The sequence below is a fragment of the Artemia sp. Qi Xiang Cuo genome, chromosome 19 (genome assembly GCF_049724085.1).
Source record: "Artemia sp. Qi Xiang Cuo chromosome 19, ASM4972408v1, whole genome shotgun sequence".
NCBI lineage: Eukaryota > Metazoa > Arthropoda > Branchiopoda > Anostraca > Artemiidae > Artemia > Artemia sp. Qi Xiang Cuo.
Window position 1 is genome coordinate 21,908,942 of NC_142812.1, and position 14,411 is coordinate 21,923,352.

The 14,411-nt window shown below is 35.3% G+C and overlaps 3 protein-coding genes across 7 annotated transcripts in view; 2 read left to right on the forward strand and 1 right to left on the reverse strand.

The window, feature by feature from the left end:
* Positions 1-14,411, reverse strand: part of LRP1 (LDL receptor protein 1) — a 654,607-nt gene that overhangs the window by 540,896 nt on the left and 99,300 nt on the right. The window lies entirely within an intron of this gene.
* LOC148940604 (methionine adenosyltransferase 2 subunit beta-like) overlaps positions 1-14,411 on the forward strand; it is a 297,990-nt gene that overhangs the window by 118,826 nt on the left and 164,753 nt on the right. The gene's annotated exons all lie outside the window — the stretch shown is intronic.
* Positions 1-14,411, forward strand: part of LOC148940606 (low-density lipoprotein receptor 1-like) — a 42,977-nt gene that overhangs the window by 2,842 nt on the left and 25,724 nt on the right. For both annotated transcript variants that reach the window (XM_089105452.1, XM_089105451.1), the window contains exon 2: positions 394-530. In XM_089105452.1, coding sequence (XP_088961578.1) covers positions 434-530 — 97 coding nt within the window. In that variant the 5' untranslated portion in view covers positions 394-433. The remainder of the gene's footprint in view (positions 1-393; positions 531-14,411) is intronic.

The following is a 14,411-nucleotide window of genomic DNA, read 5'->3' on the forward strand; positions in this document are numbered from 1 at the left end:
ACAGAAAAAGATTTCAAACCCCACCATCATTCTTAATGTATAGCCTACATTGAAAATCCGTGTTTTTTCACAGTTTGTATATAATCCTTCAAATTCACTGTGCCATAGCTAAGAATCTAAAGCTCCAAATTACGATTATACTTTTTATTTTTCAGAAAGATTTTGCATAAGTTTGACAAATTTAAGCATTAGATCATTTTTAATGGTTAATACCAAATTGATTTTGGCTCAACTCTTCACTTATCAACAATAGTGATCTGTGGTTTAACCCTATGTTCTTGAATGACTTTAATAATTGACAAAAATTAAGAAAATAATTTACAAAATTAAGTTCTAATTTAGTGTGTTTGGGGATTAATCATGACTATTTGGATATTTTAGTTTTCTTTTCAGATGTTGCTATGATTTTGCACAGATAGCAGATTGATTCACAATGCAGATACTTTTCCTCTGCTTAGTCTTATCTTCAGTAAATTTGATTGGTTCAGAGGAAAGCAAAGATGCAACAAAACTTGGAAAAGTTGTGAATGGTATGTATTTTTTAGTTTTCACTGAACTATAATACTCATAAGAGGGGAGATATTCATAAAATGCCCTAAACACGCGTTTTATATAACAGTTTATGAAAGCCATGAGTTGTATTGGGGTTGGGCATGGGCCTGAAGCCCTACCTCTCCACTTATGTTTGTACCTGAAATGATAGGTATGCTAAAAGAGGACCATAGCTCGAATGCAAATCATATGCCTCAACCAGATAGCTGTACAATGGCTATTCTCCCACTAAAGGCATATTGCCAACAACCAAACTACGGTGCACTTTTTTCATCATGGTTGCAGCAGCAGCTGCAACCTAGTAAAGAGCAAACCACGGTTCATAGTAATCCAAAGTTGAAAAACTTGTTTTCATAAAAACTGTCTAGTGAAAAAAAATTGTCATTTGACACTGAATCAGGAATGTTAACTATCGTTTCGGTTAATCTTAGAAGTAAAACTTTATTGCAAAAAGAAATTTATGGTGATTTCGAAAAATAGCCTGAAATCCCTTGAAAATGGAGTCAAATCGAAATAAAAAGTGCACCATTAGAATCCGCATGGTTCAAAAACTTTTGTAGGATAATTACAGTCCCTCACCTGGAACACCAAGGAAAATTACTTTTTTGCATGGGTAGCACTGATCTGTCTCCCTTTTTTTTTCTTTTTTTTTCTAGTTTGGCTAGGGGGTAGCCAGAGCATCATAGAGAGGTGTGTGTATGTGGTGTCGGGCGTATCGATATCGCGCGTATTGGTATCCTGTGTATTGGTATAGCATGTATCATATGGGGAATACTGGTGTCTGCTGTTGTTTTTTTTCAGTCATTTTCTAGGCTCATTTGTTAAAGCATGTACCGGCAAGGTATCATGGTTGGAGCAGCAGCTGCAACCTAGTAAAGAGCAAACCACAGCCCATAGTAACCAAAATTTAAAAAATGTGTTTTGAAAAAAACTGCCTAGTTAAAAAAAATTCCCATCTGACACTGACTCAGGAACGTTAACTGTTATTTCGGTTCATCTTAAAAGCAAAAGTTTCTTTGCGAAAAGAAATTTATGTTGATTTCGAAAAAAAAGCCTCACACCCCTCGAAAATGGCGTCATATGAAAATGAAAAGTGTACCATTGGAATCAACATGGTCAAAACCTTGTACAGGGAAGTTACAGTCCCCTGCCTGAACAACAAAGAAAATAACTTTTTTGCATTGGTAGCACTGATCTGTCTCCTGTTTTTTATTTGTTTTATTTTTTTTCAACAAATCTAGTGGGCTACCAGAACATCATACAGATATTGTTAATGGCTAATTCAACAGCTATTTCTAATATATACGTGCTTTTTATAAATTCTGCCATCTGCAAGTGCCATATGGCACTTTTTGTGCTATTTCTCAAAGGGTGGCACTAGCAGGCTACCATAACATCGTTATTATATCTTTTATAGCTGTTATAAAATATTGCAAAGATCTATTTCGTTCGTATAAACTCCACCACCATCAAGTTCAAAGGGCACTAAAAACGGCTCTTTTGGTGTCCTGTCTCAGGTGGAAAAGCTACACTGTAAAAAAAAAAAAAAAATTGATTTACCAAAAAATGTTTTGCTCGAATTCAAACAAGTCAAAAAAAATTCAAATTTTATATTGGAATTGTGACTTGCTTATTTAATTCAAACAAATCAGAAAAAAATCCAATTTCTCTGTTGGAATTGTGACTTGCTTATTGAATTCCAACAAATTATTGAAATTATTAAGATTTATGTACTTTTCAGTAGAAAAAATGTAACTTTCACCATAAATAGGCTATATCAATACATGGTTTGAACTTCAACAGTAGTTTGAAGTTTCTTGAATATCATTTTAAATTTGACTCTAGGACCATTGAAGTACAGTAATATGTTCAGTATAAGTTCAATTCAAATATTTGAATTATAGCAGAAAAAGGGGAATGCTAATTGAATTTTGAATATAAAAAGATAATAATAAAAATAAGGAAATACATTTTTACTTTGAAATAAGTTGAGCTTTCTCTTCTGCAAAATGAACACGCAGAAATATATGTACAAGAATTATCTTTTAACTTTTACAATCGCTTTTTTTAAATAAAATTTTTTGTGAGTTTATGTAGGTAGAAAATTTCTTGAGATGCTACCCTAACCTTAACAGTAATAACGGTGAAAATATATTGCATTCTGAATTAAATTTTTTCTAATTAAGAACGAAAATCCTTTTGTGGGAACAACTTATGTTTTTGCAATAAACGCCATTTTTGTAATGAGACTCAAAAAGCGTTTCAAAAAAAAATTCTTCCCTGGATTTGCCATAAATTTGCTGCTTACGCTGAATAACCAAGTAAGCAAATATCAGAGGCAAGACTATAGCGTTGCCTTTAGTAAAGGTCATACGGCTCCAATGTTTTATTATTTATTATTATATTTTTTTCCCAGAGGCACTTCATATGGATGGAGTCGTCGTAGAAACTTCAAAGGGGGCTCATTAGATCGAAAATCGAGAGTTCTAGTGCCCTTTTTAATAGTCGAAAGTGATTGGAGGGCAACTAGCCCCCCCACACGCCCATCCTTCCCCCAAACATCCTCTAAAAATTTTGAGATAGCCATTTTGTTCAGCGTAGTTGATTTCCAGATAGAAAATATGTTTTGAGGAGGACACTCCCCACAGCCTTCGGGGCAAGGGTTTTAAGTTATGCCCTGGGGGCATATAAGGTTTTTTATAGAAGGCGTTGTCGTAGAAACTTCAAAAAAAAGGCTCATTTGATTGGAAATTCAAAGGGATAGTGCCCTTTTTAATAGTCGAAAGTGATTGGAGTGCAACTAGCCCCCCCCCACGCCCGTCATTCCCCCAAACACATCCGATCAAAATTTTGAGATATCCATTTTGTTAAGCATAGTTGATTTCCAGATAGAAAATATGTTTTTGAGGACTCTCCCCCACAACCCTCAAGGCAAGGGTTTTAAGTTACACCCTGGGGGCATATAAGGTTTTTATAGAAGGTGTTGTCGTAGAAACTTTAAAAAAGACCCATTTTATTGGAAATTAAAAAGGGTTAGTGCCCTTTTTAATAGTCGAAAGTGATTTGAGGGTAACTAACCTCCCTCTCACGCCCACCTTTTCCCCAAACACATCCAATCAAAATTTTGAGACAGCCATTTTATGAAACGTAGTTTTAAGTTCTGGAAATTAGGTCTTTGAGGATGACAACACCCCCACAGCCCTCAGGGCAAGGGATGTAAGTTATGCCCTGGGGGCATATAAGGTTTTGTATAGACAACATTGTTGTAGAAACTTAAGAAAGGGCTCATTCGATTCGAAATTTAAATGGCTAGTTCCCTTTTTAATAGTCGAAAGTGATTCTAAGGCAACTGACACCCCTTCTACGCCCACCATTTCCCCAAACACATCCAATCAAAATTTTGATGTAGCTATTTTGTTCAACGTAGTTGTAATGTCTGGAAATTATATGTTTGAACAGGATATTCTCCCCACAGTCTTCAGGGGCAAGGGTTATAGGTTATGCCCTGGGGGCATATATGGTTCTTATGGAAGGAGTGCTTGTATAAACGTTAGAGAGGGCTCATTTGATTGGAAATTGAAAGTTCACTTTGAAAGTTCTAGTTCACTTTATAAGTGTCAAAAGATATTGGAGGGTAACCAGTTTCCCCCCTCCTTCCTTCTGACTGACCTCCTGATGACCTTCTCTCACTTTAAAAGTCTAAAACCTACTGCGTCATTGGCGCTTTACTGAAAACTATATACATCTTTAACAGTCTTGGAAAGTATAAACAACATCAAATTGAATATTTGATAAATAATTATATTTATTGTTGATAGATCCATCAGTTCAAGAATTTATTTCACTGTATTTGTATTTTTATTTTCGATTCCTAAGAACTGGAAAAGAAAATATTTGTGACATAATCCGTTTTCAGTTAAGCGCCAATGACGCAGTAGGCTTTTGGTTTTTCTTTACAGTTAGGAAAGGAGGCAGTACCCAAACACTTGTTTCTAGGGAAACTATATTCATCTTTAATAACTAGAAAAAGAGCTAATGAATTAAACTGAATATTTGATGCAGAATGAAATTAATTGCTCAGAGCTCATTAGTTCAATATTTTACTATATTTCAATGATTATTTTCAATATTAAGTACAAAAGAAAAAATCTTTTATAAAATTGGTTTTCAGTAAAGTGCCAATGACACAGTGGGTATTAGACTTTTACAGTGAGAGAAGGAGGTCATACCCAAACTCTTGTTTGGGCTGATTTTTGTTCTTTTCAAGCTTGATTTGCATATTCAGTTTAAGTTTCACTCGTTTTAAAATTTACATATTCATTTACATTGATGTCTATTGTATGTTTGGTTGCATTGATTGTTTATTTAATTTCTGTTCGTTTTAAGTTTCGATTATGCTTCAATAGGAAAATATTTTTTTTCGTTTTAAGCTTGATATTCATATTCAATCTAAGCATTACTCGCTTTAAGATCTATCTATTCATTTATATTACTACTTGTTGTATGTTTTTGCTATGATTGTTTATTTAATTTCTGTTCGATTTGGGTTTCATTTATTCTTTAATAGTAATTTCTGGTCGCTTTGAGTTTGAATTTTAAAATGTATTTGTATTTGCTGAGCTTAAGTTTAAAATGGCCTTTACTTTTCTTTGAAAAACTTGTTTTTCGGAATTTTTTTTTAATTAATATCAAAGAAAAAAAGACGTCTGTAAGGGTATTTCAGTCCTTTACGTACACGCAAAGGAACCAAAAGCTTCCCCCAAAATGAGGATTTTGGGGAAAACGATTTTTTTTTACAGTGTGGGGCTATTGGGCTAGCAGAACTTTAAAAAGTGATGTTTAATGGCACTCATTTTTAAGCCATATCCCAGGAAGGCAGATTTTAAACCTATTACTCATAGCTACTTGCTTTTTGTCAATTTTACCATCCAAAAATGCCATATAGCACTAAAAACGGCACTGTTGGTACCACTTCTTAAGTGGAAGAGTTTGGAATCATAAAACTGTCCCAGTGCTATTATTTTGGACGAAAGCCCGTAACGGGAGGCTTATAAGGTCCCCTCTCGTATGCTCCCCCTTCAGACCCTCATAGTAAATTTCATAAATCAACTAGCCACATTAAAAGTAGAAGGTTATTGCAGTAACAAATTAAGTAAAACTAAAACCTTTCAAATAAACATCTACCAAAAATTAAGCTTGATTGATCAACAGTTTTGAATTGAACGTTCAAACTTCACTCTGTGATGAAGCCTGTGTGCTAGATCTAACGGCGGTAGTTGAGGAAAAGGGACATCCGTGCCTCATTAGTTTTTTGCTCTTGCCTTGGTCTTGAAATCACCTTTTTTTTTGGCCATTTCATTGGAAAACGCCCATGATTGATTTAAAAAAGTTTGGTAAACAACCGAAAATGAACTTTGTAAAAATGCGCTATTGCTTCAAATTTATAAAAAGCATAGCGTCACAAATGTATGCAATTATATGGACCTAAAACCAGCTTTCTTTTGCTGCAATGGTCTCCTAGATTTCACACGTTAGTAGATGATTATGAAGGCACCGTCTTTAGTATAGCTTTTTTCACACGAAATCAGCCGAGTAAAAACAGCTTTTTGCTCATCGAAAAACAAACCTTCCTGAAAAACATGTATTGTTTTGTGAAGTATGGATAATGAACTTTATGTTATAGACTAAAATTTTACTTAGCTGTCAAGGTTGTTTGCAGTATTTTTTAGAGCTCTCTTATCTCCTCTAGATCGATGATAATTAGAAATTATATTAAAAAAAACTTTTCAACTGAAACTAAGAAGTGACATTAAAACTCAAAACGAGCATAAATTATTCCGTATAAATAAAAAAGACCATGGCAGCGTTGTTTATGTATTAAATTTTAATCAAAAACGAACAAAGATTAATTAAAAAAAAACAAAGTTTTTCCAAGGGAAGCAAAGAGCGAAGTTGAAACTTAAAACGGACAAAAATTATTACTTCACATCCTATTCAATATATATTAATATAACTAGTAGAAATAAACCAACTAATTATGTTTCCCTATGCTTTTATGATTATACAAAACTAGCGCTTTACTGAAAACACAAAAGTCAAGTATAAAAAACAGGATTATTGATTTAAGAGTCGAAATTGAGTATAGGAGTTTTGGTACAGTAAAAGCAAACCAATTAAGGATATCTTTTATAGAATGAAAATATTTATCAATCCATTTTAGGATCAATCAGTTTTAAGATAAAGCAACAATCCATTTTAGGATTCTCTGTATTTTTTTTATGTTTAATTGGGTATCACTTCTGCATAATGGCTCAGTCCAATGACTGGCTCTCGTTTTGGTTCTTAAAAGGACATGTAATGATCAGTTTTTAAACAAATAAAAATTAAGACCATCTTGCTAGTATTGGGAATATAGACCAGCCTTAGAATTTCTATCATAGCTTGAAGTTTCCTCTTGTATAGAGATACATAATCGTATTTCCAGAGTTCATATTATGTTTTATTTGATCTTCATTTCAAGTGATACTAAAGCATATTTCTTACAATTTAAGACTGTATATAACCCACTATTGCTATTGTAGCTGGTGAGAGCAAAATGCTGCTTGATAAATCAATCCAATATTTCTGTATGCTGTTCAATTACTTCGCGGTTATTAAAAAATATTTAGTTTTACGCTTATTTTTTTAAGATAATTTTAGTTACTAATGTCACAACTGGTGTAAGACTATGAAAAGCTTTATAGATTCGTTTAGTGTTGTCAGGCTACATGCTCACTTTTGACTCTTAAGTCAATAATCCTGTTTTTTATACTTGACTTTTGTGTTTTCAGTAAAGCGCTAGTTTTGTATAATCATAAAAACATAGGGAAACATAATTAGTTGGTTTATTTGTATTAGTTATATTAATATATATTAAAAAGGCTGTGAAGTAATAATTTTTGTCCGTTTTAAATTTCAACTTCGCTCTTTGCTTCCCTTGGGAAAACTTTTTTTTTTTTTTAATTAATTTCTAAAGTAACGGTTATCGCTCAATTATTTTACTTTAAAGCATACACCTATTTGGTTTGAAATTTTAAAAAGATCGATCTTTTCTTGCTAATAATCAGTATAACCAGATTTTCTATCCAAAATTTGTTGTTATGATTAAGGTACCCTTGGTTTATTTTATTTACCCCATAGAGTTTCACATTGATCGGAGAAAAACAGTGTTTGTCTAATTTGGGGGTTCATGAATCATTTTTTTTTTGAAAAAGTGTTTTCCTCTTAGCTTTGTTTGGTCCAGTACACATGACGTGTAAGTTTCTAGCCGATCAGAAGATAAATATGGACCCTTTTTGAGGACCATAAATCAATATTATAATTACTTTTCATTGCCTTTGTCTTCATTCGTAATTGAGCCCCCCTTGTTTCTGTCTACATAATCTGATAGAAAACGAATAATTTTGTTTATGAGATAAAAAAGTCAACCTATCCTTTTATTCATGCCTTGAAAGTTTAAAACCTATCAGAGACTAAACAAATTTTGAGCCTAATTTTGAACAAGCTGATGTAGCCAACATTTAGTTTCAAATTTCTTCTTGCATAGGGTTCTACAACGTCTAGAAATTTATGTATGCCAATTTGAAGTTGGAGAAGCGAAAATAAGGTACAGTTTTTGTGTACCCCTATTATTTTATGTTTTGGTCTGGGATTAAGGCCGTATCCATGGAGGGGGGCTTGGGGGTTTGACCCCCCCCCCCCGAAATGTCTGCCCGACTCGTAAAAACGTAACAAGATGCATCTAAACAAATTTTTGATGCGTTTTTATCTTGTTTGTACCCCTGCTCCCCCCACCCCGAATACCAAATCTGGATAAAGCCCTGTCTGGGATAAAAAAAAACAGCGTCAGGTTTTTTGACCAAACAAAAGTAGCCTATATGATTCCGAGCTGATTTGTATTGGATCCTTTTTTTGGGTGAAACAGCCTTTTTTGTTTTTTTTCTAAGGATAGTGGAATTAAGAAAAAAAAATAGTCTTTTGGCACTTTTATCTCTTTCCATGGACTTATGATTTTGAGTCCCCCTACCGATTCACTCTTTAAATCAATCCAATCAGTCCTTCTCCAGATAGTATGAACATGTTATTTTGATAGCCTGGGTGAATATAATGTTTTTAATTCACCTCACTACTTCAGCTGAGCTGGAGGTAATCTCCCAAAACTTTTAGGCGGATCAGAAAAAAACATGTTTTTTGGCATCTCAAGAATTTCAACTCTATCGCCACTTGCCTTTCCTGAGAAATTGTAGATATTCCTACTTTCTTGGTTTGATAACCTGTATTATAGTTTCTTTTGATTTACCTCTACCACTCCCTTCAAGCTAAAGTTTGAAGTCCGTGTGGCCCCCTAAAATACCTGACAGTTTTTACTCGATCCTCCTAGCTCTTCCTGAGATAATCCAGATATGATACTGTGATAACCTTAGTATATTTAGTTTCTTTTGGGGATTTTACTCTTTATTCTGCTGTCAAGAATCCTTGGGTAAGTTGTTAGACTTTTTTTTAACCTTCATCTTCTTTCGTGCTAGAAAAGGCAATTTCCTTGGTAATGTTTAAATTTAATTTTTCCAGTTGATATATCTCTCAAATTTGTACCCTAGTATTCGTTTCTTATTAAATTTTGGACAAGGTGGTTCTAATGGTGCACTTTTTGTTTTGATCTGACTCTTTTTTTAAACGTTATGGGTTTTTATATTTCTTAACATTGGACGTGATCGTCTCTTACTAGGTTGCTAGCTACCGCTGCAACCCGGGTTCGTAAATTCAAACTGAAATACGATTTTTTAATGATGCTTTCTTGTTATGGATTTGCTATATTTTACTTCCGACTTTAAGACTTTATGCCAGCCGACACCTCTTCGTTGCAGGAATGGCCTGCATCTAAGCCTACTTATTTAGGTATTTTTCAGCGTCTGCTTGAAAGAAAATCGAAGTAGGTTTTCCTGCTATGAACTGTCAATCACTTTAGCAATCTTGTTTGTTCAGTTTCTTATTTTGGTTGAAAATCTTGTGAAAAATCATCTTAAAAACACCTCTTACTGCAAAATGCTTTGCCGTGTCTGACAAATATATATTTTCCTTATATTTTATGTATTGAGTAGTGATTTCATTTCGTTTTTGCTTAAAATGGGGTCTGAGCTTTACTTCAACTCTTTTGATGATTCAAGTATCCTATAAACGGCTTCGAATGAACCTCTAGATTATCTGGACTGGATGAAGGCAAAAATCGGAAAATTTTGATTGGATAATTAGAGCTTCAAGGGGTGTTGGAAAGGCACTAGGAGTTTCAATTCCCGATCGAATCAGCCCTTCCAAAGTTTCTATGACTATGTAGAAACTTTCCAGATAAAGTGCCCGGGAGAAAAGTAATGTATTAAAGGGATGTGACTATTCACTGAGGGGTCAAGCTTATGGTGTCACTAGAGAAATAATGCATTAATGGCATGTGATTCTACTGAGCGCCACTTCTGGTGTCGAACATTCTTTAGGTAAGTTGTTAGGTATTAAGATTTAAGTTTTCGAGTTGACATAATACCATCTTACTCAAATTTGTACCGATGATTGAAAATTGTAGATTCGTTAATTCAAACCGAAATACAATTTTTCAATAATACTTTCTTGTGCTGGATTTGCTATGTTTTATTTCTGACTAAGAGAATTAATGCCAGGCAACAGCTCTTCGTTGCAGAAAGGGCCTGCATCTAAGTCTACTTTTTTAGGTATTGTTCAACATCTGCTTGGAAAGAAAGTCGAAGTAGGTTTTCCTGCTATGAACTGTCAAACACGTTAGCAATCTCATTTGCTTAATTCCTTAGTTTGGTTGTAAACCTTGTGAAAAATCGTCTTAAAAAGCACGTCTTACTAAACAATGTTTTGCCATATTTGACAAATAAGAATCTTTCTTATATCTTACGTGTTGAAACGGCTTCAAGTAAACCTCTAGATTATTTTGGCTGGATGGCCGACTGAAATGTAGACGTCCTCAGGGTAGAAATAAAAGACTTCCCGAATTAGTCCGAAGCGAAATTATAGAGAAAACGCAATGACCTAGAAACATAAGCAGTAGATTCAAGTAGGTGGAGTAGTGGAGTGTTTGTTTGTCAATTTGCCTCCCTGTGGTGCCTCAATGCTATAACAAGTTTCTAAAAGTGGCAGGAATAATAAATTTTGGTGTTTTTGTCAAAATTTTGTTTTAGATAATAGATGTGTTCAAGTCAATGAATTATTTGACAAACTGAAAATTTTAGCGTAGTACTAGTCTACAAAGATTCAGACTGATCATCCAGGCTGACAGTTCTTTAATTCCACTTTAAACGAGATGCAGCATTCTCACCTTTCTTCGGTTTTGAAGATGGGTAGGAGGAGGTAGATATTGCTGTGTATACTTTTTGCTTTAAATAACACGAATTGGAAATTATTATACGTTTTTAGTTAAAACGGTGTCGACATGAACAAGGTGTAACTTGCTTACCTTTCCTCTAACAAGTTGAGAGTGGAAGGGATGATGGAAGTGTTACTATTTCACTTTGGTTCTCAATGCCTGCATGCTGTACGTTCTTCCTTGATTCAGAGTAAAACAAGATGCAACGTATCTACCGTTCTGCTAAAAAGTCAGCATTGCGGGTAGGGGGGGGGGGGGTCGGAGGCTCCATGGTTTCCCTTTGGCCTCCATGACTCCGTTAACATTTACTTCTTCCTTACTTGATTCTGTTTCACATGCGGTGACGTAACCACACCTCTGTAGAAAATGAGTAGAGGGGATTGTTTGACAAACCACGGGCCCACTTAGTGCCTCAAATCACCTAGATTGAGGATAAGTATATGTTTTCGATGTAAACAATGTGCAACATGCCCATGTTTCTGCTAAAAGTGCCTAGGTGGCACCTTTCTCAGCTACAGTAGGTGATTGTGATGGGAGGCAACTTTGCAGGGGCCACAGGATAACTTTGGATCTCCAATAATAGCGACCGAAAATCGTTGGCTGCTTCTGATTCAAAAAGCATGCTTACTTTTCCGCTAGAATTTTTTGGTTGGAGGGGCATGGGATGTTGGAAGGGCCATGGCCAACTTTTTGCCTGCAATAACATTGATTTAAAATCTTCTCATATTTCCGCTTCAAATTAGCACAACAGGCTTGGCTTTCTGCAAAAAAGGGTGGAAAGAGGAAGTACAGGGAGTGCAGTGATAGACTCAACTGATATCACAAACAGAAACCGCCTGTAAAAGTAAATTTCACCACTTTCGAACCCATTGGAAATTGCTCCTTGTTTGGCTCCTTTACTATTCCTTATAATTATAAAAAAAAATGGGTGGGAACACCCCTGAGACTTGTGTCTCAGTTTGAGACTTGTGTGCAGTTTGAAACTTGTGTCTGTCCATTTCTTCTCTTTTAGCTCTTAAATTGAAAACAGACACATTGCTCGAGTAGCAAAACTTGGGGACACATTTCAGACATTCCTTTCTGGTATAGACTATATAACTCAAATTTTGAACACATACTGTAAATTCTGGCCCAACTACAAGCTGAAACTTTCCTTTCTGACCAAGGCAAGAATTATGAGCAGCTTTTCAAGATGTAAGACCCCATTCATCAGTTGAGCCTGAGCTTCACGTTCTGTAAATATTTCAGGGTTTAGACCTTTACCACTTCCTAGCAACAAACTGAAGACGAAAGGAAAAAATCTAACGTGCTGTTCCTGCAATATAGTTGTTTTATGGTGGAAAAATAATGGGGAACAGTAGTTTATTGGATACGACCTTTTTTAATTCTTAAAAAGGGCACTATAATAAAAGAAACAATCCATTTAAATGAACTCTCTGTCTGTTTTTTTTTCCAACAGTTGATTCGATATATATTGTTTTCAAGATATTTGAGGCTTTTAGGACGCATCTCTCATTCAAGGTAGGTCTCCATCTCTGTGCAAGTAACATATCAATATAATCTTCCCATTATAATTCAAAGACAGTGTTCAAATATGGCTCTGGAGCATGGGCGCCGGGTAAACTGGAGTATGATTTATTAGATTTTCTCCAGAGAATTGCCCATAGATCGTTTTGGATACCTGACTGACTAAATAAATTTCCAACTGTAGGCTGTAGGGAAAATATGGTTGCTTTCTAGGGCTATAATGAAAGAAAGGTTGAGATGGCTAGGGCACGTTGTGCGGATGAAGGATGACAGATTGCCGAAGATTATCCTTTTCGGCCAACCGTCTACGGCTAAACGGAAAGCAGGTCGTCCTTGTCTGGGGTGGGAGTACTTCATTAAGAAAGATTTAAAGGAAATGGGAACTTCCTGGGAGGGTATAAAAAGGGAGGCTTTGAATAGATTGGGATGGAGGAGGAGCGTGCGTATCTGTATTGGCCTCAGGCGGATTGGTGCTGCAGTGAGTATACATTCAAAGTTTTCATACTTAGAGAGAACTAACAACCTTTCAAGGATTCATATTGGTGGATTAGTCGAGATAAGCTGTATCGGTTTCTAAGCAGTCCAGGAGGTTTTTGGGGTAAGTTGCTTCCATCCACGTGCCTGGTTGTTAATATGTCTTTATTCAATCTATAGACTTCCGATTCCCTTTTAATTCAGCCCCTTTTTAATAATTCACGACTATTTATGGGTATATTCTAAAAATTTTAAATTCATATCTGAAATACGCATAAAAAGAAATTCTTTTGACACCAAGTTCTGTTTTAGAGGTTCGGTTTCCACTGAAAAGAGCAGCTCTTTAAAGGTTATTATTTGAAAAAACTACGTTTTCTAAAGAGTTGAAGAGGCTGAGTCACAAGTTCGAACCTTAAAACGTACAGGGATTAGGAGGTACAGTTGGGGGGCTGCCGCCTCCCAAACCCCCGCTTTCGCAGCCTTTAAATAAAAAAAGTTTTTTAAACTGAAAGTAAGGAGCGAAATTAAAACTTAAACAAACAGAAATTATTCCGTATATGAAAGGGGCTGTGCCCTCCTCAACGCCTCGCTCTTTATGCTAAAGTTTGACTTTCTTACAACTCTTTTTTTAAACAATAAAAACTTTAGCATAAAGAGCGAGGCGTTGAGGAGGGCACAGCCCCTTTCATATACGGAATAATTTCTGTTCGTTTTAAGTTTTAATGTCGCTCCTTACTTTCAGTTTAAAAAACTTTTTTTTTATTTAAAGGGTGCGAAAGCGGAGGGTTTGGGAGGCGGCAGCCCCCCAACTGTACCTCCTAATCCCTGTACGTTTTAAGGTTCGAACTTGTGACTCAGCCTCTTTAAATCTTTAGAAAACGTAGTTTTTTTAAAATAATTTCTGAACTTTTTTTTACAGTTTATTACTTATTTTTGCTTTACTAACTGTTAGCTGATCTTGTCTGTTGTTAAAGTTGGGGGGCGGCCGCCCCCCAAACCCCTCGCTCTTGAAGATTCTTCTGTTAAGGCTTTTAATTCCTGAATACTCAAATCAAATACACAGTAAGATTTTGTTTTTTCAACTTGTCTTCGAGCATGCGGGTACACAGCATGTTATCAAAGCAGTGGAGACTTACCTGTAACCTGAAAGCCGACTGTGATATTCTTCTGGAGACACCTGTTGAGCCGAAGGATTTAATAGATTGGATTTAAAAAAGAAACTGAGTTTCTTTTTTAAACTTTAAGTTCAATGTATAAAATATGTCCTCTGACGGGGAATCGAACCCGGGTCTTTCACCTGACAGTCAGGAGTAGCAACCAATGTTCCACAGAGACATGTTACATTACTTTTATTCTGTGCGATGTATTTTTGACGCAAGGAAATCCCCACAAAACTTGATATTTGGTTTTTAGAAAACAAGGAAGAAATGATCGGATTGAG